At 40.9% G+C, this 25,991-nt stretch overlaps 1 protein-coding gene across 4 annotated transcripts; it reads right to left on the bottom strand.

Moving 5' to 3' along the window:
- Positions 1 to 931: 931 nt before the first annotated feature.
- Positions 932 to 24,017, bottom strand: LOC137173335 (5'-AMP-activated protein kinase subunit gamma-2-like). Of its 4 annotated transcripts, none has more exons than XM_067578138.1 (15): positions 22,413 to 24,017; positions 17,684 to 17,919; positions 13,658 to 13,706; positions 9,609 to 9,718; positions 8,710 to 8,791; positions 8,477 to 8,535; positions 7,438 to 7,483; positions 7,293 to 7,347; positions 6,992 to 7,118; positions 5,716 to 5,881; positions 5,570 to 5,607; positions 5,288 to 5,434; positions 5,024 to 5,117; positions 4,203 to 4,907; positions 932 to 4,040 (listed from the first exon to the last, which is right to left on the bottom strand). In XM_067578138.1, the coding sequence occupies exons 1-15, from the start codon at positions 23,014 to 23,016 to the stop codon at positions 4,003 to 4,005; spliced, it is 2,556 nt and encodes an 851-aa protein (XP_067434239.1). In that variant the 5' UTR covers positions 23,017 to 24,017; the 3' UTR covers positions 932 to 4,002. The 4 variants fall into 4 exon arrangements, with proteins under 4 accessions (XP_067434239.1, XP_067434238.1, XP_067434237.1 ...); XM_067578137.1 differs by having other exon boundaries at positions 932 to 4,907; positions 22,413 to 23,035; positions 23,632 to 24,017; XM_067578136.1 differs by having other exon boundaries at positions 932 to 4,907.
- Positions 24,018 to 25,991: the final 1,974 nt, after the last annotated feature.

The following is a 25,991-nucleotide window of genomic DNA, read 5'->3' as shown; positions in this document are numbered from 1 at the left end:
TTGAGTTGATTATGGTGCTAGATGAAAAATCAGAGGATCACCAAAGTCATCAGGATTCAACCTCTGGGGGAACAAAATTTCATAGCGATCCATCCAATACTTGTTGAGATGTTTCAGTCTGGACCAAGCGGCAACCTCCAAGGCTGAAAAATGAAGCCAATGAAGCTAGTGCCAAAAACCTGCATTCATTCTAACGGCCATCAGGGGGCGACTCCACTAGCTGTAAAAAGAAGTCTGATTGTATGGAAGTCTATGAAAATGACCCTACTTCTCTTAGCGCATGCTTTAGGGTGTGGCTACGTTCTGATTGACAAGTCGCTACCATGGTGACAACGTTGCTTACGTAATGTAACCATTGCATTTAGGCGTAGCTGCTGCTATTTCACAGTGTGTTTGTAGTTCACTAAAGTCAATTGTAACATTGTGGTCGCCCAAACAGAGTGTTGTTCAGCGTTTGGTTGTAATAAAAGACCCATCAGTGAGTTGGATGATCAGTTTTTTCGGTGAGTACATTTTGTTTTAAAGGTTTTAGGCCTGTTTTTGCTGGTGAAAATTAGCATTAGCCTTTACTTGAAGAGTTTACCAACTTTTATGTAAACAGTGTCACGGCTCTTGTCAATCAGATGTAATTGTCTTTTTAATACTGTTAACCATAGATTGTAAATGCACCATGCTAACCAAGCTAGCAGCTAGTGCTATGGTCAGCTCCACCCTCTCATCCCAATATGGTCATTTCTATGCTCTAAAAATCAAACATAGCGACAGTCAAATCCAAGATGGCGATGGTCAAATCGCTATACTCAAGGCTTCAAAACAGCAGTTTGGAAACCAATGGGTGATGAGACGGTGACCGCATCCATATTTTTTTTTACAGTCTATGGTTGAGTTGAAATGTATTGTGGTTGTGAACATAAAACGTGACGTATAAAAAGAAAGTTCATCAAGATGTTTTATTGATTGTTTTAACAGCAACATATACAGAACATTTATAAAAACAGGCGCAGTGAGGTAAAGAGTCAGATCAGTTTGACCTCACACCTTTAGATTTTAGTTAAAACAGACGACCAAAAGATGATTTCAAAGTTCACATCATTCAGTTTGACAGACATTTCAGGTTTTGGATGCTGCAACAAAATCAAACATCTTTAAGTTAAAGGAGCAGTTTCACATTTTAGGAAATCTCTCTATCTGAGAGTCAGATGTTCAGATTGATTCCGCTCTCATGTCTGTACAGTAAGTATGAAGCTGCCACCTACACCTCAAAGACTCACTGATATACACGTCATATCTCGTTTGTTTAAAGTGTAAAAGCGACTGGCCGTGGTGTTACAGTGAGTTATGTGTCGGACTATTTCATGGCTCTGAGGAGAGGTAAAGTCGAGAAACAGTCCAACAGTCTAACTCGCATTAAAATGCTAAATCGACATTTCCTACAGATTACACAGACAAGGTCTAACATGTTAGTTAGTGTCTCTGTGTGAAGAGCGTTTGTGCTTTTTGTTGTCTGTTCCTCTCACATCAACACAAACTGCTGAGTCTGTTTTCACTCATGAAGCAGCTGTTTGTGTTTTTTTTAATCTTTCTGAGTTTTGTTTTATCAGACGGGAGACGCTGAAACACATTTTAATATTTCTACAGTAAAATATTTCAGGGAGAGGTTTAAAATTTTTCAGCGGCTGCTGGTGTTTAATCGTTCTGTTTGTGTTTGAGATTTATCAGTTTTACTGTTTCCACCTGATCGTTACATTAAAACTGAAAAGAAAAAAAGGTTCAGGAGGTGATCAGGTTCAGTCTTACAGTGAGACTAACAGTCTCACAGTGACTTTTGATTGAAATAAATCAGTTTCTCTGTACAGACCATCATACAGCGCCACCTACAGTCTCACTGAGTATCACAAAATCTGTGATACATGTGAACACAACTATAAACTATAAATAAATTAACAATAAAATCTTTTTTTACAGATTCATTTAAAATTTTACACCAAAATAACAAAACTGATATTTAATTTTTATATATCTATAAAACAATATAAATACAATCTTTACATATAAAGTGATTAATATTTCTTATATCAGAATCATGATAATCTAAGTTGATAAATAGTGATAATCAGTGATATCTGGAATTAAAACTTCTTATAATAATAATAATTTATATCAGAAACTGAAATGAAAGGCACCATGACAACATGATGGATCCGCCTCTTTGTGACATCACACATGACATCACTGTGGGGGCAATAATCAATGCAGAATAATTAAAATAAAGAGATAATATCTGTAATAAATCATGTTTATACAGGAGTTTGATCTTCTTTCTGTTGATCATATTTCTGATTGAGTTTCATGGCTCTTTGTTCATCAATAAAACACTCGTACTGAGTATTTATCTATAATTTTATAATTTATCTTTACATCATCAATCCTTCAGTTTTCAGTCCTGGCTGATTTGGCAACACCTGCTGGTTATATTCAGCCAGTAAATATGATATAATCACACAACTTTGATAGAATAAGAATCTGTAGAAACACCAGAAATATTCAAATATCACAAGTAAGGCTGTAAATAAGTGTATGAATTATTATTTATGTATTTTTAAATTTTCTCAGCATTTTCAACATTACAGTTAGTATAGTGTGAGTATGAAGAATAAATGGGCTGTCCATTGCTATCCACTTATTTTCCACAGTCACATGTTGGTGCTTTTTATCACGATGGACAAACTGCTGTAAAAATAAATAGTAAAAGCTGTTTATAATAACGTACAGTCCATGAGATAAATAAGAGTGTGACTCCTTTACTAACACAAGTTGTAGTAGTGAGCATATTTTAAACTTTTATTTTACAATTTACAAAGAAATGTAATTTGCAGCTGGAATTGTCATTATTTAATCTTTTCTGTTTGTGAGAGCGGATCTCTATCTCCACAACAAAAGTGAAGAAAGGAATTTACCAGAATTTTACCTGATCATTTACATTTTTACTAACATCTGAGGATTATATTTATTTACCTAAACCTGCATCAACTGATGTTTTGTCCACTAGTTTTCACAAGAAACAAGTAGTGAACTCAACTCTGACACATCATCATCTTTTAAGTTGACATGTTGAACTTGTTAGCAAACAGTTGCTTATTTCCACATCCAGCAGTTATCATTATTATTATTATCATGCATTTGGAGTCGTGTTTCTGTCCACCTGGTGAATGTAAGTCCAATATTCACTCTCTTTTAGCTCTGTTTTTACTCTCTACCAACTCCTGAGGGAAATATCTGGCTCTTTAGCTGCTTAATGCTCCACTATGTTCACCAGCTAGTCTACAGCTAACTGTGTCTGTTTGTTTGGTGCTGGGCAGGTAGTGTACAGTGACTTTTTAGAGCTTTTTCTCTGAAAACAGCTGCCTGCTGCGGCCTAAAACGATGCTATGAGAGCGCTGAGAGTGAACAATGAGCTGAAACTCACCACAAAGCTCCGTAAAGCCGAGAAGAGCTGCAGAGTCACTGATAATTCTCTGTAGGTTCATCACTAACACATTGCACACTGACAGATCAGGCTGTGGAGTTATAAAGATATTGATTATAGCTGCTTTCATGTTTATTTTTATAGGAACAAATTCATACTCAGGATTGGTGCCACATTGCTGCTTTTAAGTTTACCTCAACACTTCTGCAGTATTGGCGTAATTTAGATTTATGTTGCTATGGTGATTTTAGAGACATGAAACTCCTTCAGAAGCTTGAAACAAAAGTTTGAACGGTGATCAACAATAAATGATCCTCAGAGAGACATGGCTCAAAGCACATGTCAGTCACCTGTTTGCCCCTCCCACCTCCAGAGAAGCTGTCCAATCATAGCCCTGCAGGGACTCTGGCCAATCACACATCAGCCTGCCGTTAGTACTCCTGATCCCGTCCCTTCTTCTTCTTCTTCTGTGGTGAGCAGCTCGACTCAAGTGCAGCGAGTCGCAACAAAGTCCAGAGAAACAGCTGATGGTGATGTCACGCTGCCTCCTCCTCCTCCTCCCTCTCTCCTTCACCTGTCTCCCCCTCCACCTGTCTCTCTGTCTCCCCGTCCTCCCTCTCTCCTTCACCTGTCTCCCCTTCCTCCTGTCTCTCTGTCTCCTCCTCCTCCCTCTCTCCTTCACCTGTCTCCCCTTCCTCCTGTCTCTCTGTCTCCTCCTCCTCCCTCTCTCCTTCACCTGTCTCTCCCTCCGCCTCCTCCTCCTCCCTCTCTCCTTCACCTGTCTCCCCTTCCTCCTGTCTCTCTGTCTCCTCCTCCTCCCTCTCTCCATCACCTGTCTCCCCATCCTCCTGTCTCTCTGTCTCCTCCTCCTCCCTCTCTCCATCACCTGTCTCCCCATCCTCCTGTCTCTCTGTCTCCCCCTCCTCCCTCTCTCCTTCACCTGTTTCCTCCTCCTGTCTCTCTGCCTCCTCCTCCTCCCTCTCTCCTTCACCTGTCTCCCCCTCCTCCCTCTCTCCTTCACCTGTCTCCCCCTCCTCCTGTCTCTCTGTCTCCCCCTCCTCCCTCTCTCCTTCACCTATCTCCCCCTCCTCCTCCCTCTCTCCTTCACCTGTCTCCCCCTCCTCCTGTCTCTCTGTCTCCCCCTCCTCCCTCTCTCCTTCACCTATCTCCCCCTCCTCCTCCCTCTCTCCTTCACCTGTCTCCCCCTCCATCAGCCTCTCTGCCTCCTCCTCCTCCCTCTCTCCTTCACCTGTCTCCCCCTCCATCTGTCTCTCTGCCTGCTCCTCCTCCTCCCGCTCTCCTTCACCTGTCTCCCCCTCCATCAGCCTCTCTGTCTCCCCCTGCTGGCTGGTCTCTGCAGTATCAGTGTCCCCGCAGCCTGTCTGTCTACCAGGCTCCAAGGCTGTTGGCTGAGAGGGGAGAGACTCCTTCCTACCCAGACCTGCAGAGAGACAGATGAGTGTCGTCACAACTATAATAAGAGACCTGTGTGTGTGTGTGTGTGTGTGTGTGTGTGTGTGTGTGTGTGTGTGTGTGTGCGTGTGCGTGTGTGTGTACCTGCAGGGGTGAGGACCAGCGCCTGCAGGATGTCAGACAGAGAGACGATGCCAACAATGCGAGATTCCTCATCTACAACAACCAACCTGTGAACCTGCACACACACACACACACACACACACACACACACACACACACACACACACACACACACACACACACACACACCTCAGTTCTCAGCAGCAGAAGGAACAAATACCTAAAAATCATTTATTTGTGTATGTTGTGTGTGTGTGTGTGTGTGTTTGTGTGTGTGTGTGTTACCTCAGCCTTCACAATGCGGTCCACGATGGTTTCCAGTGTCTCCAGTTTGTTGCACTTCATGACTCCCTCGAAGTACTGCGATCTGTGTCTGAGAGCCTGAGTGACCGTCACATCCAGGTTGTTGTATGTCTTCTCTGCCGCCAGGTTCTGCACACACACACACACACACACACACACACACACACACACACACACACACACACACAGGTGCTCAAATAGGTGTTTCCTCATACAGTACAAACACCTCTGATCATGAAGATGTCAGAACACAGATTTACTCACAATGACGTCAAACTTGGAGTAGATATCCACCACTCTACCTGCAAACAGAAACATCCTCTTAACTACCATCATCCCTCCATCCTCCAGCCTTCACCGGCCTCTCTGTGCACTCAGTCAGTCACTCTGATATTTGTGTTAACAGTTACCGTTGTGGTCGACGACGGGCAGGGCGGAGACGCGGCGGTGTGTGAAGACGGACAGCGCGGTGATGAGCGGCGTGTCGGGGTGGATGTAGGCGATGTTGGTGTACGTCCCCACACACAGCTCCTCCAGAGTCTGCTTCATGAAGGCCGGCATGGGCATCTCACACACCTGACACACACAGATTTATGACTTTATTTGGTGACTTGACATTAAACAGAGACACTAAACCTGAACTGGCTTGTAACCAGTTCACTATAAACGAATGTGGATTTGTAGGTGGAAGTAAATAAATCTCTCTAACTGCTGTGGAGGCGTATTACTGTGATATTTATAAAGCGTTTCCATCCTGTAGCAGCAGTTCTGTGTTGAATATATCAGATATTTGTTTTCATCTACAAACTAAATGTTCCAGTTTGAACTTTTTATCAGCTGCTCCATCAAATCCATCTGACTTTCAGAAATCTGCATTAAATCGTCATGTTTCATTCTGAGCGGCGTGCTGACAGCGGACCGACCAGGAGCTGCTAGATATGAGGTATCTACATCGGACGGAGCTTTGTCAGCCTGGTGCTCGTGTTATGTTTCTTTTACAGAATCATACAGAGCTGAAACATTTAGTAGATTAATTGATCGACAGAAAATATAATCAGCAACTATTTTAATAATTGATTTATTGTTAATAGCAAAAAATGCCAAAGCATTTTCTTGTTCCAGCTTCTCAATTTCATAAAATTGCTATTTTTCTATTTTTAATCTTTCAGGTGTTGTTCAGGAGAACAAATAAGTCGTTGGTGTCACCTTGAAGCAAACTGATGGGCGTTTTTAATGGACCTAATTGATGGTGAAATAATCGTTAGTTGTAGCACTTAACTTAACTTAACTTTTAGATCTCCATTAAATCTTTGTGTTTCATTCTGAGCGGCGTGCCGACAGGAACGGCGCTGAAGACGGAACTGGAGTCACATTCCTCCATCTGATACAGCATCATGTGTTTGTATTAAATGATGCATTTCTTTAAATTACAGTGACAGAAATCAGGAGTTTGATGATTGAAACAGCTGACTGGTTTAACAGCAGGTTCACATCCAGACTGTGGAGGTCGCACAGAAGCTACGATTTAAGACTGAAGAACAGACATTCTTCATCTGTGGTCAATACAAACATCTCTGCTGTCACTGGACATGAGTTCACCAGCCTGCTCACTGGTGTTAAACCCAGATGCCCCCCCCCGCTGTCCCCCACCCCGCTGTGTCACATGTAAACCGGCTGAAGACTCACAAACAGCTGCAGGAACTTGAGGATCCTCTTGTGTGTCAGGATGTAGAGAGCGTTGCCACTGACCGGATCAATGACAGGAAGACGATGGATCTTATTCTTTATCAGCGAGTACACAGCTTCAAATATACTGAGAGAGACAGAAAGAAAGGTTCATCACTTTTGAGTTACAGGAATATTTGTTCAATACTTCTTTTCTCCTCGTCTCCTCCTCAGTTTATTTCCAGCAGACAATAAATTATTCAGTAGTTCTAACTATAGAGCCTGAAAGCAACTCTGTATAAAAATACCAACACACACGTACCTGGCATCAGGTGAGATGTGGACCAGAGGTTTGAAGGTCTCCTGAAGGTAAAGCTCTGTCAACATGGACACATCAATCATTATTAATGTATGAAACCACAACACTTACAACTTGATACACATCAACAAACAAAGAGAAATCAAACCTCTCCACGTCTCGATCTTATGTTCCTCCAGCTCGTAGATCTGAACCTGAAGACAGAGACGCTTGTCAGGCTACATGACACTGAACTGAACTACCAGCCTGATGAACAGCAGCTCCATGTCAGAGGTTTGTCATGTTGTAGCCTGTTTACTACGGGGAATGTATATCACAGTAGTGACGCGCGGACGATACCGAGGTGTTTTTCACTCGAGTTAAGTCGGCGCTTGTGTCTGATGACTGATGACGTGTAGAAAGAGCTTCAGTCAGTTTGACAGTGTTGAAACTTTTAAAGATAAATAACACTCAGTAGACGCACTTTAGTGGGATCAGAAGAGAGGAGAATAGTTGAGAAATATGTCGATGTACATTGTAAAGATATAGTCAGAAACGTGGGGAACATTTCCACCTGACACCAAGTAATAAAGTAATAATAATAGTATTTTTACCTCTTCCACTCCCAGCCTTATTTTTGGAGCAAAAACTAACATGAAAAATTAAAATGTCTGTAGCTCCTATCTATCTGCTTGAATAAGTTTCTTGTGGAAGTGTCAGAAACACAGCAGCAGGGTTCGGGTTGTGAAGTCCTTAAAAACTGAAAAATAAAAAAGTGTCTTCAGCGTAAGTGACTGCCTCTGTGTTCAGACAGTGTGAAGCTGTGAACTAGTTAATATGCGCCTCACGGGTGGAGATGATAACAGTGATGATGTTTTCAGTCTCTGGAGAGTAGTTCTGTGTATGGCAGACACTACTGAGCATGTGCAGGAACGCGCTTCTGTTTACATATATATATATATGTGCATCTACTGCGGCACTTCTGAACAACAGTATTATAAAATCAATACTGGTGAGAGTGTTGTAGCTCTTCAGCTCCAGTCTCAAAGAGCTGCTACAAGTTCCACAAACCACCAGGTGTCACTGGAATTTTATGGCTTAATCCAGCCAATCAGAGGGGGGCGACCATAAATCATTATTATTATTATTATTATTATTATGAGGCAATGCAGTGTAGACATGTGTGTGTGTGTGTGCGAGTGTGTTACCATGGGTGATTTATAGTATCTGGTCAGGATGTTGATGAAGTCTGTGATGGTCAACATTCCTGAAACAGAGAGAGATTCATGACCTCCACGACAAACGAAGGCTGAAATACAGAGTGAGGATGAAGTGTGTGTGTGTGTGTGTGTTTGTGTGTTTGTGTGTTACTGCTAAATATAGATGTGCTCTCAAGGTCTTTGTGAATATTATAACAGCCTGAGAAGAAGATCAGTCTTACCTACAAAGCTCTGTTTCTTGCTCTCCCACAGTGGAGCAGCTCTCACTCCGTTTGCCACCAGAGCAAAGAAAGCTTTCTTTACCTGAAACACAAAAAAACATTCATAAAAAAAAGAATAAATTAAAATAATAATAATAATAATGCTGACATCTGACATGTACATATATGTTAATTCATCACCAGGTTCCTGGAAAGGACTCTGTACTAACTACAGAGGAAATGAACACTTTACAGTTAATTAATTTTAGTGAATGCACTACAATTCAGCAAATATAGACAATAAAGTTTCCTATAATGAATCAGTATTCACTCTGGTTTAAATCAGGTTTCTATTCATTAAAATACTGAACTAAACTCTTACTAATAGTTTAATGTTTCTTTTAAATTAAAGAGTTAAAACTTACGTCATGTACTGTTTGTATTTTTCCTTTAAAAGCATCAAAGTTCTTTGAACTTACAGGACCTGTAGGTTGGTCTGTCTGTACTGTGTCTCTCCACACACACTGAATGATTCATGAACTGCATTAAAACCTTTTGTGAGCAAAAACCAACCTGGACATCATTAAATATGGAAAACTGAGTCTGTCTGTCTGTCTGTCTGTCTGTCTGTCTGTCTGTCTGTCTGTCTGTCAGCTGTCTGTCTGTCTGTCTGTCTGTCAGCTGTCTGTCTGTCTGTCTGTCTGTCTGTCTGTCTGTCAGCTGTCTGTCTGTCTGTCTGTCTGTCAGCTGTCTGTCTGTCTGTCAGCTGTCTGTCTGTCTGTCTGTCTGTCTGTCTGTCTGTCAGCTGTCTGTCTGTCTGTCTGTCTGTCTGTCTGTCAGCTGTCTGTCTGTCTGTCTGTCTGTCTGTCTGTCTGTCTGTCAGCTGTCTGTCTGTCTGTCTGTCTGTCTGTCTGTCTCACCTGCAGTGTGGTATCAAACACCACCAGTTTGGAGCTGGTTGGGATGATGTCGTAACACTTGTGACACTTCATGAAGCGCATGTAGATGTCTCTCTCCGACTCCTCTGAGGCTGCAAACACACAGAAAACCTGTCGTCATCATCATCATCATCATCATCATCCTGATCTGTTCACTGATATCATGACTATGGATACCTGTACTGCTTATCAATATCTATACTTATTTGCTCTCTTAGCAGTAACTATTCGTAGATGAGAAGTCAGAGGATCACAGTTCTCAGTGGATATTCAGCATAATTCAGGCGGTGCGGTGAGATGCGGTTCATTTGAATGGAGGTGGTGCGTTTCGACTGCAGTGGCACCCCGCTGGACTGCTGGAAGGTTGAGCCAGAGTCAACTTTTGGTATTTGAACTAAACACTCAAACAAATACACCCCTCCCTTTGTGCTCCTTCAGAAGCTCTGCCCCCCAAATTCATGGACGCACATTGCCATGGCAACGCCCAAAAGAGAAATATGGTGGAATCCAGAGCGATGCGTCAGCTGTAGAGTCACTTCTGTTCCTCTCACACTTCATCATGAGCGGGGAAAAGAAGTTTGTCTCTTGTGAGCACAACAGTCCAGAATCCAGGCTTGGAAACGAGAGGGGAGGAGGACACCGCATGTTTCCACACAGTCTCTCTTGGAAGACGGTCATAGTGTCGTACTCAGCTGTTCATATGAAAAGTGACAGAAATAGTTGTGTCATGAATGAAACAGCCCCCCCTTATCCACCGTCAGACAGGTGCAGGGGGAGGAGGTTTGAGGGGTATTTTCACCGTCCAACAAGCATGTCTGACCTCCAGAGACTGAAAATGTGATCCGTTTCTAACGTGACCAAACTCTTCATGATGAAGGAACATGTCACCCAGTGCAGTGGTGTGACTCACTGACGTGTTTTTAAGAGTTTCCGGACAACAACGGAGGAATAAGATATATCAGGCTTTGACACACACGCAATACTTGTTACTAGATCAGTTCATTGTTGGTTTGGATCCAAACATGAGATTTGTTGACAAGAAGAAAAATATAGTCGGCCTATTTCTTTATTGAATAGTGACTACAACATTTTAAGAGGAATTTCCATGCAGACAGAGAAAGTATAATCAGTCGACTTACTGAAGACCTTATTTCTAAAAAATTCTAGTACCCAGTGCTATCAAATTAATAGAATCATTCTCTGCAGCATCTGGACTTTGTTTAAACTTGAAGAAATGTGAGCCTCTCTCTCTCTTGAAGACTATAACTCACCCTCCATCTGTAAAGTATACTGTAAAGAAAAGGTTACTTATTTGGGGATTACCATCATGAAGAATTAGGAAAAAAGATGTACTGAGACGTAATTATTAATAAAATGAAGAAAAGGCTAAACCAATGGTTACAAAGACACTTATCCTTAGAAGGGCGAGTGTTACTGATGAAAGCTGAAGGTTTATATATGCATTAATCTCTGTTTGTCAATAAGAAGATCTGTAACACAACTGATAAACTGAAGCTGCAAGCAGCGTTGATCGGGCCCTCGCGCCTCCGCACACGTCGGGCTGCGGTGCAGTCGAAGGTCTTCTGTCACGGGCATGTAGATGTCTTCAGACCCGGCTGTTTTCAGACAGTGCAAGAAGGAGATAAACATCACTTCCTTTGTCCACTATTTTGCCTGCTGCTGGGCCTGCTTCACTGAAATTTCGTAGGGGGCGCTATTCAGCCACTTTGCATCACTGATGGAATATTGTCATGTAGACGTGTTCAGGCCGGGAGAAGTTTGGTGCAGACTGGAGCATTTACAATAAAGTTATAGCAACTTCCTCTGTCATGGCGAAACATCAAATCTCAACGGTGTGAGGATGAGAGTTTTCTGCAGTGTGAGACATGTCTGTCTCGTTCACACCTGTGTCATCAAAATCATGCAAGTTCTGGGCCCATTCACTTGCATTTCAATTAGTAAATTGAAAATTCTTGATGAGTTTGTGTGTAAAACAAATTATTTTCCTAATTTTCATCAAGTCTATTTTTAGAAAAGTAAAGACTTTTGACCCACATGACCTGGTCAAAGTTTGATTGACATGTGTACTGTCAGGTGTGTAGAGACAACAAGTAACTGATACTCATATATTTGAATGGAGAGTGTGAGTGAACCGCTAGGTGCTTGGGCCCTAATAAAGGAAAAACTGCAGTACAGGGCTACAAATTTAGTATTGATGGTATTTTTCTGCAGCACTTTATCACTAAACTGTCACCCTCACTCCATTTTTTCCCTTCCCCTCATAGGTCATCCCCACTACTGAATTATACATATAAGACCTATAATTATTGTAAAATAAATGATAATAACACCAAACTTCATACAGAGTTTGTATATAATGTACTGTATGTATATAGGCCTTTCTGCTGTATCCTACAAAAATGAGTTGCATTCAACCCCCACACCAGTGGCAGCTGGTGACTCAAATAATTGGGGAGGGCAGGAGGAAAACCAACATACTGCATCAAACTATCTCATTGTCCCCCACCTGATGAAATCAGAGGGGTGGGGGGCAATTTTATATACCAATAAAACAATTTGCTTTTAAAAACAAAAACCTGAGTGGTGTAAAGGCTGCTTCTTTACAGACATTTAGCATATACATACTGTTTCTGAACAAAGAAGAGCTAATTTTAGCCATGGACTGGTTCAGATGTGTGATTTTACCAACAAAGTGAAATTCAAATTTATAGTATTGTTCTATTGTGACAACAGATTTATGTTCTCATCAAAAACAGACAAGATATCACTTGATTTACACGTGTTTCCTGTGTATTTTCTTAGTATACAGAAATATGAACACTAAAAGATTCACAGATCTAAAAGTGTAGGTTCACATCAGAAAGTATGAATGCATGTATCAAATACATGACTTACACACTCTGATCTATATGAACCACATACAAAATATAGTCTACAAAGCTGACATGTTAACACTAGGGGTGCAAAACTCACGGTTCAGATCGTATGTCACGGATCGGATCATTTTTAGGATCAGCAAAAAAAAAGAGGGAGACAAATAAAACAAAAAAAAAAATAAAACAACAAACGGTACAAAGCAAAAAACACAGAACACACAATACAAAATACAAAATACAAAGCTACACACAACAGCACATCACACACACCCACAATGTCAAATATGTGACCTTTAATGTCAACAAAGATGTTGGAAAAAAAAGTGTTAAATGATCTCTAATCATGACACAGAGTGACATCACAGACCCAAAATGTGCTGAATCACGGCTCACCCTTCAGATTATCATAACAGTATTAACAAGAATGTGTGTGTGTTGGTCAGCAACTAATCTCTGCAGGCTGGTTGCCACGGTGATCAGCTGAGCTTGTCTCTAAGCTGTTTGTTGCCATGACAACAGAACAGCTGATGGCCGGTTGCCGGAATCAACTTTCTTTATAAAGTAATAATTAACACAGTCGACCGAACTGAACTCCGGCTGCAGCTTTTTTCAACAGAAAAGCTTCTTGTGATTGTTTTGAAGACAGTTTTTAGCTTCGGCTCTTCAACAAAACTCACATCTTCAGGTTTAAACGTTTAGAAACGTTTCACTGACTGACAGCTTCTGTTTCACAGTCTGTGTGAGATTGTCTGAATCCCATTTAATGAAACTGAAAACAGCAAAAAGCATCCAGTCAGGACCTTGAACTGGTCAGACTGGAATTACTCCAGATGAACATAAAAGTAGTAGTATCTGTTTACTTGTCTCTTGCATTGCTGTAACATATGAATTTCCCATCTGGGATCAATAAAAACTTATCTTAGTGTTCAGTTACTCTTTACCTAATTAAATTAATACTATTTTTATTTGTTAATTGTTGAGAAAATGAGATTTCATGTCTTCCAAACATTAATCCATGTGAGTGTTTCAACATTACTTCAATAATATTAGACAGCAGAAATGTTTCTTCTTCTGGAGGCATCATGACAGACATAAAATCTGGTCCCTCCTCCCCTCAACAGTTCAGAGTCTTACCGGCATCATCAGGATCCGGCTGCTCCGACATGCCGTCAGCAACCTCCACCTGCCGACAACAGAGCACCAACACTGTCAGTCAGGACCTTCATGAGTCTTTCATTCTCATCAAAACTGCTGTATGTTATCTTTAGACCTTAAAGAGTAACTCAAAGTTTCAGCCTGTAACAATCGACAAATGTCTCCTTCGAACATTTTCCTACATATATTACCTTTAGGAAACAGTGATCAACATGTTTCACCATTTTCTGAGCTGAACATTCTGTCTGTATGTCAGTTAATCCACAGGAGGTGTTTTCTCTCCAACACACACTTTGTAATGAGGACAGAGAGAAATGTACATTTACTCAAATACTGTACCTCAGTACAATTTTGAAGTACTTGTACTTTACTTGAGTATTTCCATGTGATTCTACTTTCTACATTTCAGAGGGAAATATTGTACTTTCTACTCCACTACATTTATTTGACAGCTTTAGTTACTTTTCAGATGAAGATTTGACACAATGGATAATATAACAAGCTTTTAAAATACAACACATTGTTAAAGATGAAACCAGTGGTTTCCAACCTTTTTGTCTTTTGACGTCTTACAAAAAGCAGTGTGTAGTCGGGTCACATTTCACATGTCTATGAGTTGTTAACAGCTCCACCAAATAGTGATTTTTCCCTCTAAACTTCTCACATGCTTTCATTTCAATAAATGTTCAAATGATCCAATATTTCAGCAAAAATCAAAGATTAGAGAAAAAGTCCAAAAACTGAAAACAGATTTGTGTATCAGAACTTTGTTTTTTCTTCTTTCCTCTCCCATTAATCATCTCACCACCCCTCAGATTTATCTGCTGACCCTTTGGAGGGGCCCGACCCCTAGGTTGGGAACCAGTGGACTAAACTAGCTAACTGTATATAAAGTAGTGTAAACTAGCTCCACCTCCAGCAGCTACAACAGTAACATGCTGCTCTAACACTGATGCTTCACTATTAATAATCTAATGATGTCATATATAATAATATATCAGTCAGAGGGACCAAACCACTACTTTTACTGCAATACTTTAACTACATCAAGCTCATAATACTTATGTACTTTTACTGCAATACTTTAACTACATCAAGCTCATAATACTTATGTACTTTTACTGCAATACTTTAACTACATCAAGCTCATAATACTTATGTACTTTTACTGCAATACTTTAACTACATCAAGCTCATAATACTTATGTACTTTTACTGCAATACTTTAACTACATCAAGCTCATAATACTTATGTACTTTTACTGCAATACTTTAACTACATCAAGCTCATAATACTTATGTACTTTTACTGTAGTCCGGTTTTTCATGCAGGACTTTTACTTGTACTTGAGTATTTGTACGTGGCTGTATTGGTATTTTTACTACAGTAAAGGATCTCAGTACTTCTTCCACCTCTGATAACAGCACATATGGATAATTGAAGACATGTTTTTAACGGATGTAAAGCGGCCTGGCTGGATGTTAACGGGGGTGTGGACACACGTTAACCGGTCTGGAGTCATTTTGAGGCGTTTTTAGGAGCGCGGTGTTACGGATCGTCTGGTAATCAGGTAATCATGTGATTCATTAACGGTGATGGAGACAGCAGCCGATGATGAGGTTGACATGTTATCATTAACGAGATGGAGTGACCGCGTCCTGAACGGTGTTACCGTGAAGTGAGAGCGGTTTTAGTGAGAAACACGCAGATTTTTTAAGCTTATTTGTCCGTGTGTGACGTCAGCTGGCACCTACTCGACAGTCGCCGTTCATTAAGCGCTCCGTTTCTCTCCGTTTCTCTCCTTTCCTTCCGTTTCTCTCCGTTTCTCTCCGCTGGAAGCTCTAACCGGTGATGATAAACTCCTCACGGCTCCATCTTGTGTCTCTGTGCGGCTGAAGGGACCTGCTGTCTGCCGGTGAACGGTCGTCTCCTGTCGGTAAAGATCGCCGCTGTCCGCCAGGTTAAAAAAACAGCAGATGCGACCGTCGGAGGCCAAATTTGTTTTCCTAGGAAGGGGAAGTCATGACCCGCCCTCCTCTACCTCTGATTGGCTAGCACTCGCTGCCTTCGTTTGTTAGGTTCAGGCATGAGGAGTAGGATTGGTTAGGGTTGAGGTAAGAATGTCAGGGTCAGCCAATCAGAGGCAGAGTAGGGCGGGTTATAACTTCGCCATCCTAGGAAAAAAATATGGACCACCACTGCTAACAAGCTGGCAGAGCTAACACACCAAACTTCCGATACAGGATTTCACAACAAAAGCACACCTGTCGCGAGGATAAAGTTTCACCAAAATGTGATAAAAAGTGAAGATAGGAGCTCTCTGGAGTCTGTGCAGTCGCGGGAAGACCTGCGTACATTTACTCAAGTACTAATGGACTTTTGCTTGTCATGGAGTATTTTTGACAACAATATTCCTACTTTCACTGAGTCTTTGACTTTTACTCAAAAAATTATTTTCATCCTCTGTTTTGTCTGTTGACATGAATCTTTTCTTCTGCTCACAGATCTGTCTGTTATAATGTTATTGTTCAGTCTTCAGTCACTGGTTTATTGTTGGCGTTGTTGTTCATAATGCAGTTAGTAACGATATATTAGATTAAGATTTCTTTATTGTCATTTCTCAGCACTCACATACATTGACATGAAATTTGTCCGGTGAGCAGCCGCAGTGCAGCGTACGAAGACCATCTCCAGTTCTGTAGCCAGTGCCTTCATCAGGGGCACTGACAGGAGTATGAACCCTGACATACATGTCTTTGATGGTGGGAGGAAACCAGAGCTTCCAGTGGAAACCCACGGCTGGGTTGCTCTGAGGCAGCAGTGCTAACCACTGAGCAACCGTGCTGCATGTGTGTATGCATACATGTATTAGAAAAAAAGTTTGCTTAAGAATTTGGTCCTTTGCTTTAAACTTGCAAAAAAGGCAGTTTCAAAAACACACTTGTAAAAAACTTCATCTTTTCCACCAGAATTCCACATGTTGAATGCAAACTTTGCCTTTTCAGAACTCCATTCTCCTTAGCAACCATCTTTAGACTAAATTGTTTTTATGAATAACATTCAAACTGCTTCCTGCTGTAATATTATTTTTTTAATGTGTTCTGCATTTTCGTGATCTAGTTTCTTATTTTGGAAGCATCGCTTCCGGTAACATTCTTGTGACTTTTACGCACTCTGTCAGCATCACGGTGCCGAGCCCGACCGGAAACAGCCGAACGCAGCCGAGGTGTGTGTGTGTGTGTGTGTGTGTGTGTGTGTGTGTATCCTGCCGACTGGAACATTAAATTACTGCTGAGTCGACATGTTAATGCATCAATAATTAAAGGACTGACAGCATTTCCTCGTATTAATGCAAATTTTGTTTTTGCTAGTTTGCACTTGCTTTGTCATTTCAACCGTTCTGGTCAAGTAGCTTATTACCCTCTATTATTCTACTTGTTTAATGTATTTGTCATAATTATTTCTTCTTTGATGATTTATGTGATTCAGGCTTTACTGAATCATATGATTGAATTTTGCTTTTACAGAACCAATCAAAAGTTTGGACTCACACCTGCTCATTCAAGGGTTTTTCTCATTCAGAGCTGTTTAAATGTGACACTTCTACAGTTATTGTCATGAAAAGCTTCAGACGGATTTCCAAAAAAAGGACGTTTGTAGGCTCCATATTTTTGTTCACACATCCTGATTACAGTGAAACTGCAAGAAAGAGAGAGAGAGGGACGACCAGCGGCGAGGTTAAAGACGCGTCAGTGAACATCTTTGGTTTAGATAAAATCTTTTTTACGTTGCAGCAGAGAGAATATTTTCTGGAAATTCCTTCAGGACAGCAGGAACTGTGTTCCACGTATTTATTCATCTTTGAGAATAAACGGACGCTTTGATCTGTGACTCGACTGTAACGCCGATACATGAGAGGCATCAGAACGTCAGCTGCTCACAAACACAGAACAGACAACAAGCTGCCAACAAACATGGAGGATCATTAGACGCTCCTCACTCACCAGCCTCCTGACAGGAAGAGGCGGAGCCAGAAGAGGAAGAGGCGGCTGGCAGCAGGAGGAAGAGGAGCGTTGTCCGGTGTCAGGGGGTGAAGAGAAGGAGCGCAGCCTCCTGGTCTCCGGACGCTTCGGCTCTGTCAGGTACGTCTCCAGACGGAAAACACTCACCTCCTCCTGACGAGGAGGAGGATGAGGAGGAGGAGGAGGAGGAGGAGGAGGAGGGGAGGAGAGGCTGTAGGCTGGAGTGAGAGAGGGAGGAAGAGGAGGAGAGAAAAAAGGGATAAAGAAGAAAAAGGATGGGACAGAAAGAAGTGATGAAGGACAGAAATAGAGACAGAAAAGAAGAAGAGTTTTTAATGGACCTTTATTGATCCACTTCAGTAAAGGTAAAGATTCACATAATGAGTCTGTGAGGAGATGTTGCCCTCTGCAGGAAACACTGAGTCACTGCACTGACACGCACACACACACACACACACACACACACACACAAACACACAAACACGCAAACACGCACACACACACACACACACACACACACACACACACAAACACGCAAACACGCACACACACACACACAAATACGCACACACCCACACACACAAACACGCACACACACACACACACACACACACACCATGATAACCGTCTATATTTAGCAGCGATGGTGGACGGCGGTCCTCTGTGACAGCTGATAGGTGATATTATAAAGACTAATAATAAATACAAACAGAGACACACAAACACATGGGTCTCATTTAGGAATAATATTGAGCCAGTCACTCTCCAGTTCCTCCAGGGAACTGAGATTGTGAGAGCTGCAGTTTTGCTGAATTACAGCAACTTTTCTGCATGAAATGTTCAAATCAACAGCTGCTTGTGATTCGGACCAATCGTGGCGTTTGGTGTGGCGGTAACTGACGTCATTCAGGTGGAAGATGGACAAATCTCACCTGCCAACAAACATGATGCCATTGACGAGCAACACAATTCCCAAATGTTCCCAAATGTTCCCAAATGAGGTTTGATTCCGTGAGTCAGAAGAAGACAAGCTGATGTTGTTCAGACATAATCTGCCTCAAACATAAACATCAAACTAGATTTATTTTAATGGCATTATTGATGATTTTATTTGCTGCTGATGTTGAGCTGAAAGTTTATTTAATAAAGGTTATAAATGGAACTCAAGTACAGTATTTTCTGTTTTATAGAACTATGAGTCCACATGGTTCTCATGTTCATAAAATACATGAAACATTAGAGCTGAAATATAGATGTTTCTGTGATCTGCTGGATGCTTTTCATCCAAGGACGTCATTACATATGACTCTTCATTGGTAGCAGTTTTTTAAAAAATCACATTATTTTCCTTCGCTCTCAGTTTTTTTACCAGCTCCCGCAATTTTACCACAAATAGAGACATAAAACATCACAAACTGTATCTCAATTTTTGAGAAAAGCTGCTGCAAAATCAAACATTTTTGGCAGCAAGAATCAGAAAAAACCTGAAATCCTGGACTCTCCTGTGAAGTGTACCAGCAAACTCATAGATCTTAGTGTTTCCCTTCAAGTCGATTGTTAATGTAATGATATTAATCGGTGCAGCTTTAAGTTTCATTTGAGCTGATTCAGAACAAACTGACCTGCTTTACAAACCCAAACCTCTCTCTCTGTTGCCAGATCATCTCATGTTTGTGGACAACGTTTGAAATATGTGAATAATGTCGTCAACACAACCTCAGACACAACAACAGAGAACAGTGAGTACAGACTATGTGTGTGTGTGTGTGTGTGTGTTAAATAATGTAGGTTACCTTGTACCTCTGTCTAATACACAAACACACACTTAGCTAGAATCACACACACACACACACACACACACACACACACACACACACACACACAGTAGAATTAATACTCTATGAGGACCTTCTTTCTCAGACTTAACTCTCAACAGTCTGAACATTTTTAAACTGACGACAAAACTAAAAATCCTTAAAGGACTCATATTCTGCACATTTCCAGCTCTATATTTATATTCTGGTGCTCTACTGGAATATCTTTGCATGATTTCCAGTTAAAACTCCTTATTGATCTTCTACTGGTCCTTTATGCAGCCCCTCAGTTCAGCCTCTGTCTGAAACAGGCCGTTTTAGCTCCTGTCTCTTTAAGGCCCCGCCTCCTGATGAGCCCACTCTGTTCTGATTGGTTAGTTTCAGGAAGCTTCCTCCGGCTCCGGAGGCTACGTAAACAAACTATAGTAGCAGGATTTCACTTCTTTTTCTCCTTCTCTACTCCAAATGTCAACTTCTCAAATCCATCCGTACATGTTGGAGCTGAATCAGATCTGGAAAAACCTCAGCAACAACTTTAGAAACAACCAAAGATACAGAACAGTGTTCGGTGTTTGGACTTCAGTAAACCTGCTTGCAAGCTGCAAGATTTGGTCACATTAAGAAAAACAGAATAACATTAAACTTATGCTTTAAGATTTTAGATAATAGTTATGTAGTTTAATAATAGTTTTGTAGACTGAGACAATTCAAAAAATCACAGAATGTTTGAAACACCAAGAGGATTATCTAAAAAAAAATGCAAATCTACCACCAAGGTTAAAACAAAGCAGTTTTTCTTCATTCACAACAGACTGACGTTTAGGAGATAGCTGTTTTTCACAGCATACACTTTGACCTTCATAGCATCATAAAGACAGGGAGGAAAAAGTTCTCTCCTTCACAGGAGCTGTGATGTCACTAAACATAACATCTGTAACATAACTGTTCCTACAACTAAAAACTCCTCTGAGTGTTTTCAGTCTGAACTGCGCTCAGTGAAATGATACAGAGTAATAATAATCACACAGCCACAGACACAAACAGTGATTACAGGTTTAGTTTTGCTGGGAGGAACGTGTCTGCTGTGGTGGAATGACGCACGCTGACACTGAGTCTAACTGCATGGGTCAACCTGTGCAGCGATAACAGGATTAGATTTGTTATACTTTTCTCTGAGTTGCTGAACTCACAAAGATTCTGTGACGAGAGCTGAAAACAGGCCTTTTGATCATATCACATGGTCTTCATCAGCAGATGGAGTTTGCCCAGTTGTCATTGGACTGTATTTATGGACTTTATGTTGACTTAAGAGCTAAAACCTGTGATATGATTGAAAGCTCCAGAGCTGCTACTAAATGGACCTTTTACTCAGCTGTTGTCTCCAAGTTCAACAATAAACTTTTAACCTCAGCTTTGAAGCCAACGTGGACCAGAAATACTCAGAATAATGAATTTGAACATCTTCAAGTCCATGAAAACTGACAAACTTCATCTGTTGATGAAGATCATGTAGCAGGACTGAAAGCTCCTACCAGATGGATTTTATAGTGATTGTGGATGCTTGGGTGTTGTGAGATACATGCATGTGTGATACATAAGTGGTAGCTACAGTGATATGAGTGGTGATCAGAGTGTTGCTATGGTAATTTGAGTAGTTTCTGGGTGGCTCCTACGGTGTGCCAGGTGGTTGCTATGGAAATAGTAGGTAGAAACTAGATAGTTTATACATGTTTTAAGGCAGTAGCAAGGATATAACTATTAGTAAGTGCTACAGTGTTGCCAGGTGGTTGCTAGGGTTTTTGTGATGGTTTGCGGAGATGATCCTGGATGGTTGGTTGTGTGTTGCTAGGTGGTTGCTAGTGTATTTTGACTAGTTTCAAGGTGATTTTTTAGGTGGTTGCTATGGAAATAGTGGGGAGTAACTAGTTTCTGGAGTGTTTCAGGCAGTACCAAGGACTCAACTAAGTACTATGGTTTTTATAGCTGCACTGATTAGTCAATGGACAGAACATTAATCATCAATTATTTGATAATTGATTAATTGTTTTGAGTAATTTTGTAAGAAAGAATGTAACAACTCTTGGATTACAGTTTTCTAAATGTGAATATTTTCTGGTGTCTTTAGTCTCTATAACAGTAAACTGAATATCTTTGAGTTGTGGACAAAACAAGACATTTGAGGACGTCATCTTGGGCTTTAGGAAACATTGAACAAACAAATCAACGTTTTTCACTACTTTCCGACATTTCATAGATTGTACACCTAATCGATAAAATGAGAAAATGATTGACAGATCAGTCCCTAATGAAAGTAATCATTAGTTGCAGCCCTAATGGTTTTGCTAAGCAGCTGTTTTCCCAAATGGTTGCTATGGTGTTTTTTAGTGGTTTCTATGTGGTTTCTAAGGTGTTCTAGGTGGTTGTAATGGAAATAGTGGGTAGTAACTAGACAGTTTATAGGGTGTTTTCAGGCAGTAGCAATGACTTCCCTCAGTGCTATGGTGTTGCTAGGTGGTTATTAAGGTATTTGTCATGGTTTGTAGTGATCCTGGATGATTGGCAATGTGTTGCTAGGTGGTTGCTATGGTATTCATTGGGGTTTCTAGGTAGTTTCCAAGGTGTTCTAGGTGGTTGTTATGGAAACACTAGGCGGGTTTCTAGGGTGTTCTCAGGCAGTAATAACGACATTAGTAAGTGGCTACTATGTTTGTTTAGGTAGCCGTGTTGTAAAGTTGTTGGTGCTGTATGTGAGGCAGTTGCTATGGTGATTCTGCATAACTACAAGGTATACAGTGTGTTTATATTAGTCAAGAGAAGATCACAGCAACCAGACTGCCTGATTACAAATGTATGTCCTGTAAAACACTACAACTATGTCCATGTTCTCTTTTGCTTACTATTTCCCAGAGGGCCAATGGGTTCAGATCTCCCCCTGGTCATCTGTCCAAATTCGTCCATTGGTCCGTCCGCGTCCTCGCTGCAGGACATCCTGCGTCCTGTCCGTCTCTGCAGCAGCTCCCGCCTCTTCCTGTTGGACAGAGGAAGCAGTTGGACATACAGAATCCCGCAAGGCTCCGACCGCCGCCGTGACGTCCGTCTGTCCGCCTCTCGCTGCCTCCTGTCCGTCTGTCCTCCTGCTCTGTCCTCCGCCATCATCCACGATGCAGACTTCCTCCTTTCTTTCCCTCTGCCTGTGTCTGTCCTCCCCCTGTCTTTCCTGTCCTCTTCCTCCATGTTGGGTTCAGACTTCCGCCGCTCTTTCTTCCTGCCGCGCTCGCTCTTCTTCTCCTCCATCTTTTCGTCTCCCTCCATCGGTCCACAGGGTTCAGACTTTCTCCTCAGCATCCGTCTGTCTCTCCTGTCTGTCTGCCTCTCCTCCTCCTCTTCTTCCTCCTCCTCCTCATCTTCTCCTCCATAAGGTTCACTCCTCCTCCTCCCCGTCCATCTCTCCTTCACCTTCCACTTTTTCAGCATCAGGCTGCTCAGACGCTTCATCGCCATGAAATCAGTTTATTCAAAACTAAACAAAACCAAAGACGAATCTACATGTGATCAACTCTACTACATTTATGGACTAAACTCAATTAACTAAACTACTTTAAAGTATATATAATAAAGCTATGTGATCAATAAATTAAATTATCAATTACTTCTAGCAAATTAATTGAACTAAACCCAATGAATAAGCCTCTGGGATGAAACAATTAAGATTAAACTAAAGAAATTAAGCTAAAACAAAGATTAATCAATAAATTCATCAAAAGATTAAAAAGATTAATCACTTAAACTAATGTGGGACAATTAAAATACACAGAATATCATTAATAGGCGTAAACTTATTGACAAAATCTGACTAATAAATCAAAGTATCAGCAACAGAAATCAATCAAATAAACTATAAATTAAACTAAACAACATACTTATCAGCTTTACACTTTAAAACTAAACTAAGAAAAACAAATAAAAATGTTCGAGCCAAAGTAAACTAAAGTATGTGGTGTAAATGTAAATGTGTCCTGGTTCCCAGCTGTGAAGAATCCAATTAAACTAATTAAAAAAACAATTGACAAGCTTCATCAGCAGTGAGCCAATCACAAGGCTCCACAGACAGAAAACCTCTTCTAATTGGCTGTTGCTTCTTTGTTTTCCTTGTTGTAAATCCGCTGCTCGTATCCTCTCATCTGCTGCAGAATCTTTAATAACCGAGTTGTTTTGACTTTGTTAGAGACAGTAAATCTCTCGACCAAACCAAAGAACCTCCGACCCTGAACTTTGAATCTAACGGTCAAACATCCGCCTGCCAGGAAAATAAAAACTGAACTGAAGCAAATTAAAATCTGTAGAGAAAAGTTCTCAAACTGCTTCATTGGACTAAAAGCTAAAATCCTCGAGGAGAGTCCGTCCTGTCGTACATCCAGTTTCCTCTGCAGAGCAGACAGACAGTAAAAAGTCAGTGAAAGTGTTTGTCCAGCAGCAGTCGTCTGAGTTTCAGCCCTGCAGAGTATCACTGCTCAGTGTGTGTGTGTGTGTGTGTGTGTGTGTGTGTGTGTGTGTGTGTGTGTGTGTTATAGCCACACCTCCCTCAGCTGTCTGTCTACACTGCAAAAAGAAAAGACTCATGTCGGCTCGTTCCCGTTAACAAGTCTGGATTAACAAACGGTTTACTCCACATTAACCTAATGAACCACTAATGAGTCGTGTGAAGTCCAGTCTGAACAGGTCCTCCATCCTCCTTCTTGTGGTTCTGGTCTAGAAGAAGGACTCTGTTTGAAGATTTTATGAGTTTTAGTTTCTATTGACTCATTTGTTATAAAGTTGTGTTTTATCAAGCAGCTCGTATTATTCTATTCATATATCGTCTGACACACAAAACTTCTGTAGGTTAAAGAATTGTTTAGAAAGAATGTTTGCAACAACAAACCCAAATATAATGAGCAGACACCTACCAGCTAAACACTTTATCATTTTTTCTTCTTTTTTTTCTACCAAATCGCACAACCCTCTCTGTCAAATGTCCTAAAAATTAACCATTAAATACCTGCGAATTACCCAGAGGGTTTTAGGGAAATAAGTATAAAATTAAGCAACCTGTAAAATAAAACAATGAGGCAGAAGTTAATAGTAATACAGCAACCTGCTATTAATAATAAGATAGTATCCTATTTTTACAATGATAATATGGTGACATTACTAACCTAATTACAATTAGTAAGACAAATTCAAAGACAAAATTGGTAATTAAATCAAAATCAGTGGTAAAGACGAGCTTCGTCCAATCAGATCTAAGAACAGTTTGTGTTGATATCAGAGTGAAGGAGTCAGAATAACATGTTAGTTTGTTTAGTTCAGTCTGGAGCTGATTCATCCACAGATCACCAAACCTTACAAACAGACTTGTTCTGACATTCTGATATTTTTTGCAGCGTACGTCTCTTCTTCTCTCTGATGATAACAGAAACAAAAGCACTCTGCTCCATCTGGGCCTGATGTGCTTCGGTTGCTTTATTAAAGGATCACAGTTACAGGGATTATGAGCAGATAATAAAGCAGCAGCCTCTAATATCAGGTCACTGTTTACTTACACAGCAGCAGGAATCATCAGCAGGGCTCCGGCACAAAACAAACAGTCCGTATCAACTGTTCAGCACTCCGAGTGTAACTCCATTACTCTGAATCACAAAGAGTCAGTGTCGACTTCTGCTTAACTTAAACTGAAGTTTTAGATTCAGCTACAGGTACCACATCTCACAGCCTGTAGGATCAAACTGCTGGACTGACTCAGACTAAACCACAAACTGGATCACAGGTTTTCAGAAAAGCTGATAAAGACAAAGCTATGGGATTAGATTTGTTTCATAAAAACTGAACAAAATCTCCCAAGAATCAAACAAAACTTATGGACTGTACCTACAATATTCTCCACTTTTCTGTCTCTGATCAGTGTTTCACACAAAGCGCTGCGTCCCCGTCGGCCATTTACTCTCAGAAAGTAACTAAAAGTGAACTAAAATGACCCCCCCCCCCTCTATTTCTCTCTCAACTACCTGATAGAAGCTAATGATAGAAGCTAGCTATGTCTTCTTAACTTTTCTTTAGGTAATTATTAGTAATTATACAAATAATAGCACAAATGACAATGTGAACTAGCTGCTGCTAGTTGGTGCAGCTGCCAGTATGAAGAAGAGTCGGACTGATGTCTAAAACTGAAATTTAACTTGTGTTCAGAATAATTCATTCTGTTGGACGTCACTGAAAAACAAAAGTTGGACGATTTAAAAAGATTTTGTGAGTTTTTCTGTTGAAACAGCAACAGAAATTCGAGTTTTATTGGCTGTTAAACTCCACATTGTGTATAAAGCCATTTGATATGTGCCTCCACGTAACCATGGAAACGCTGCCAGCATGTGACCGTAGGTAGGACCACATGCTAACAAGTGTTGATGCCTGGATTACCAGCCAATAGCATTGCAGCTTTA

Source organism: Thunnus thynnus, chromosome 21 (assembly GCF_963924715.1).
Source record: "Thunnus thynnus chromosome 21, fThuThy2.1, whole genome shotgun sequence".
NCBI lineage: Eukaryota > Metazoa > Chordata > Actinopteri > Scombriformes > Scombridae > Thunnus > Thunnus thynnus.
The sequence above is the reverse complement of the archived record's forward strand: the minus strand, read 5'-3'. Positions and strand labels throughout refer to the sequence as shown.

What these genes read in the sequence shown, in the direction of transcription:
- LOC137173335 (XM_067578136.1), bottom strand. Translation starts at nt 23,016, where the DNA reads ATGGCGATGAAGCGTCTGAGCAGCCTGATGCTGAAAAAGTGGAAGGTG. An exon ending in GCCGGATCCTGATGATGCCG is followed by an intron (nt 9,719 to 13,657) that starts GTAAGACTCTGA and finishes GTGTGTTTGCAG; the next exon opens with CCTCAGAGGAGTCGGAGAGA. An exon ending in GCCCGTCGTCGACCACAACG is followed by an intron (nt 5,608 to 5,715) that starts GTAACTGTTAAC and finishes TTCTGTTTGCAG; the next exon opens with GTAGAGTGGTGGATATCTAC.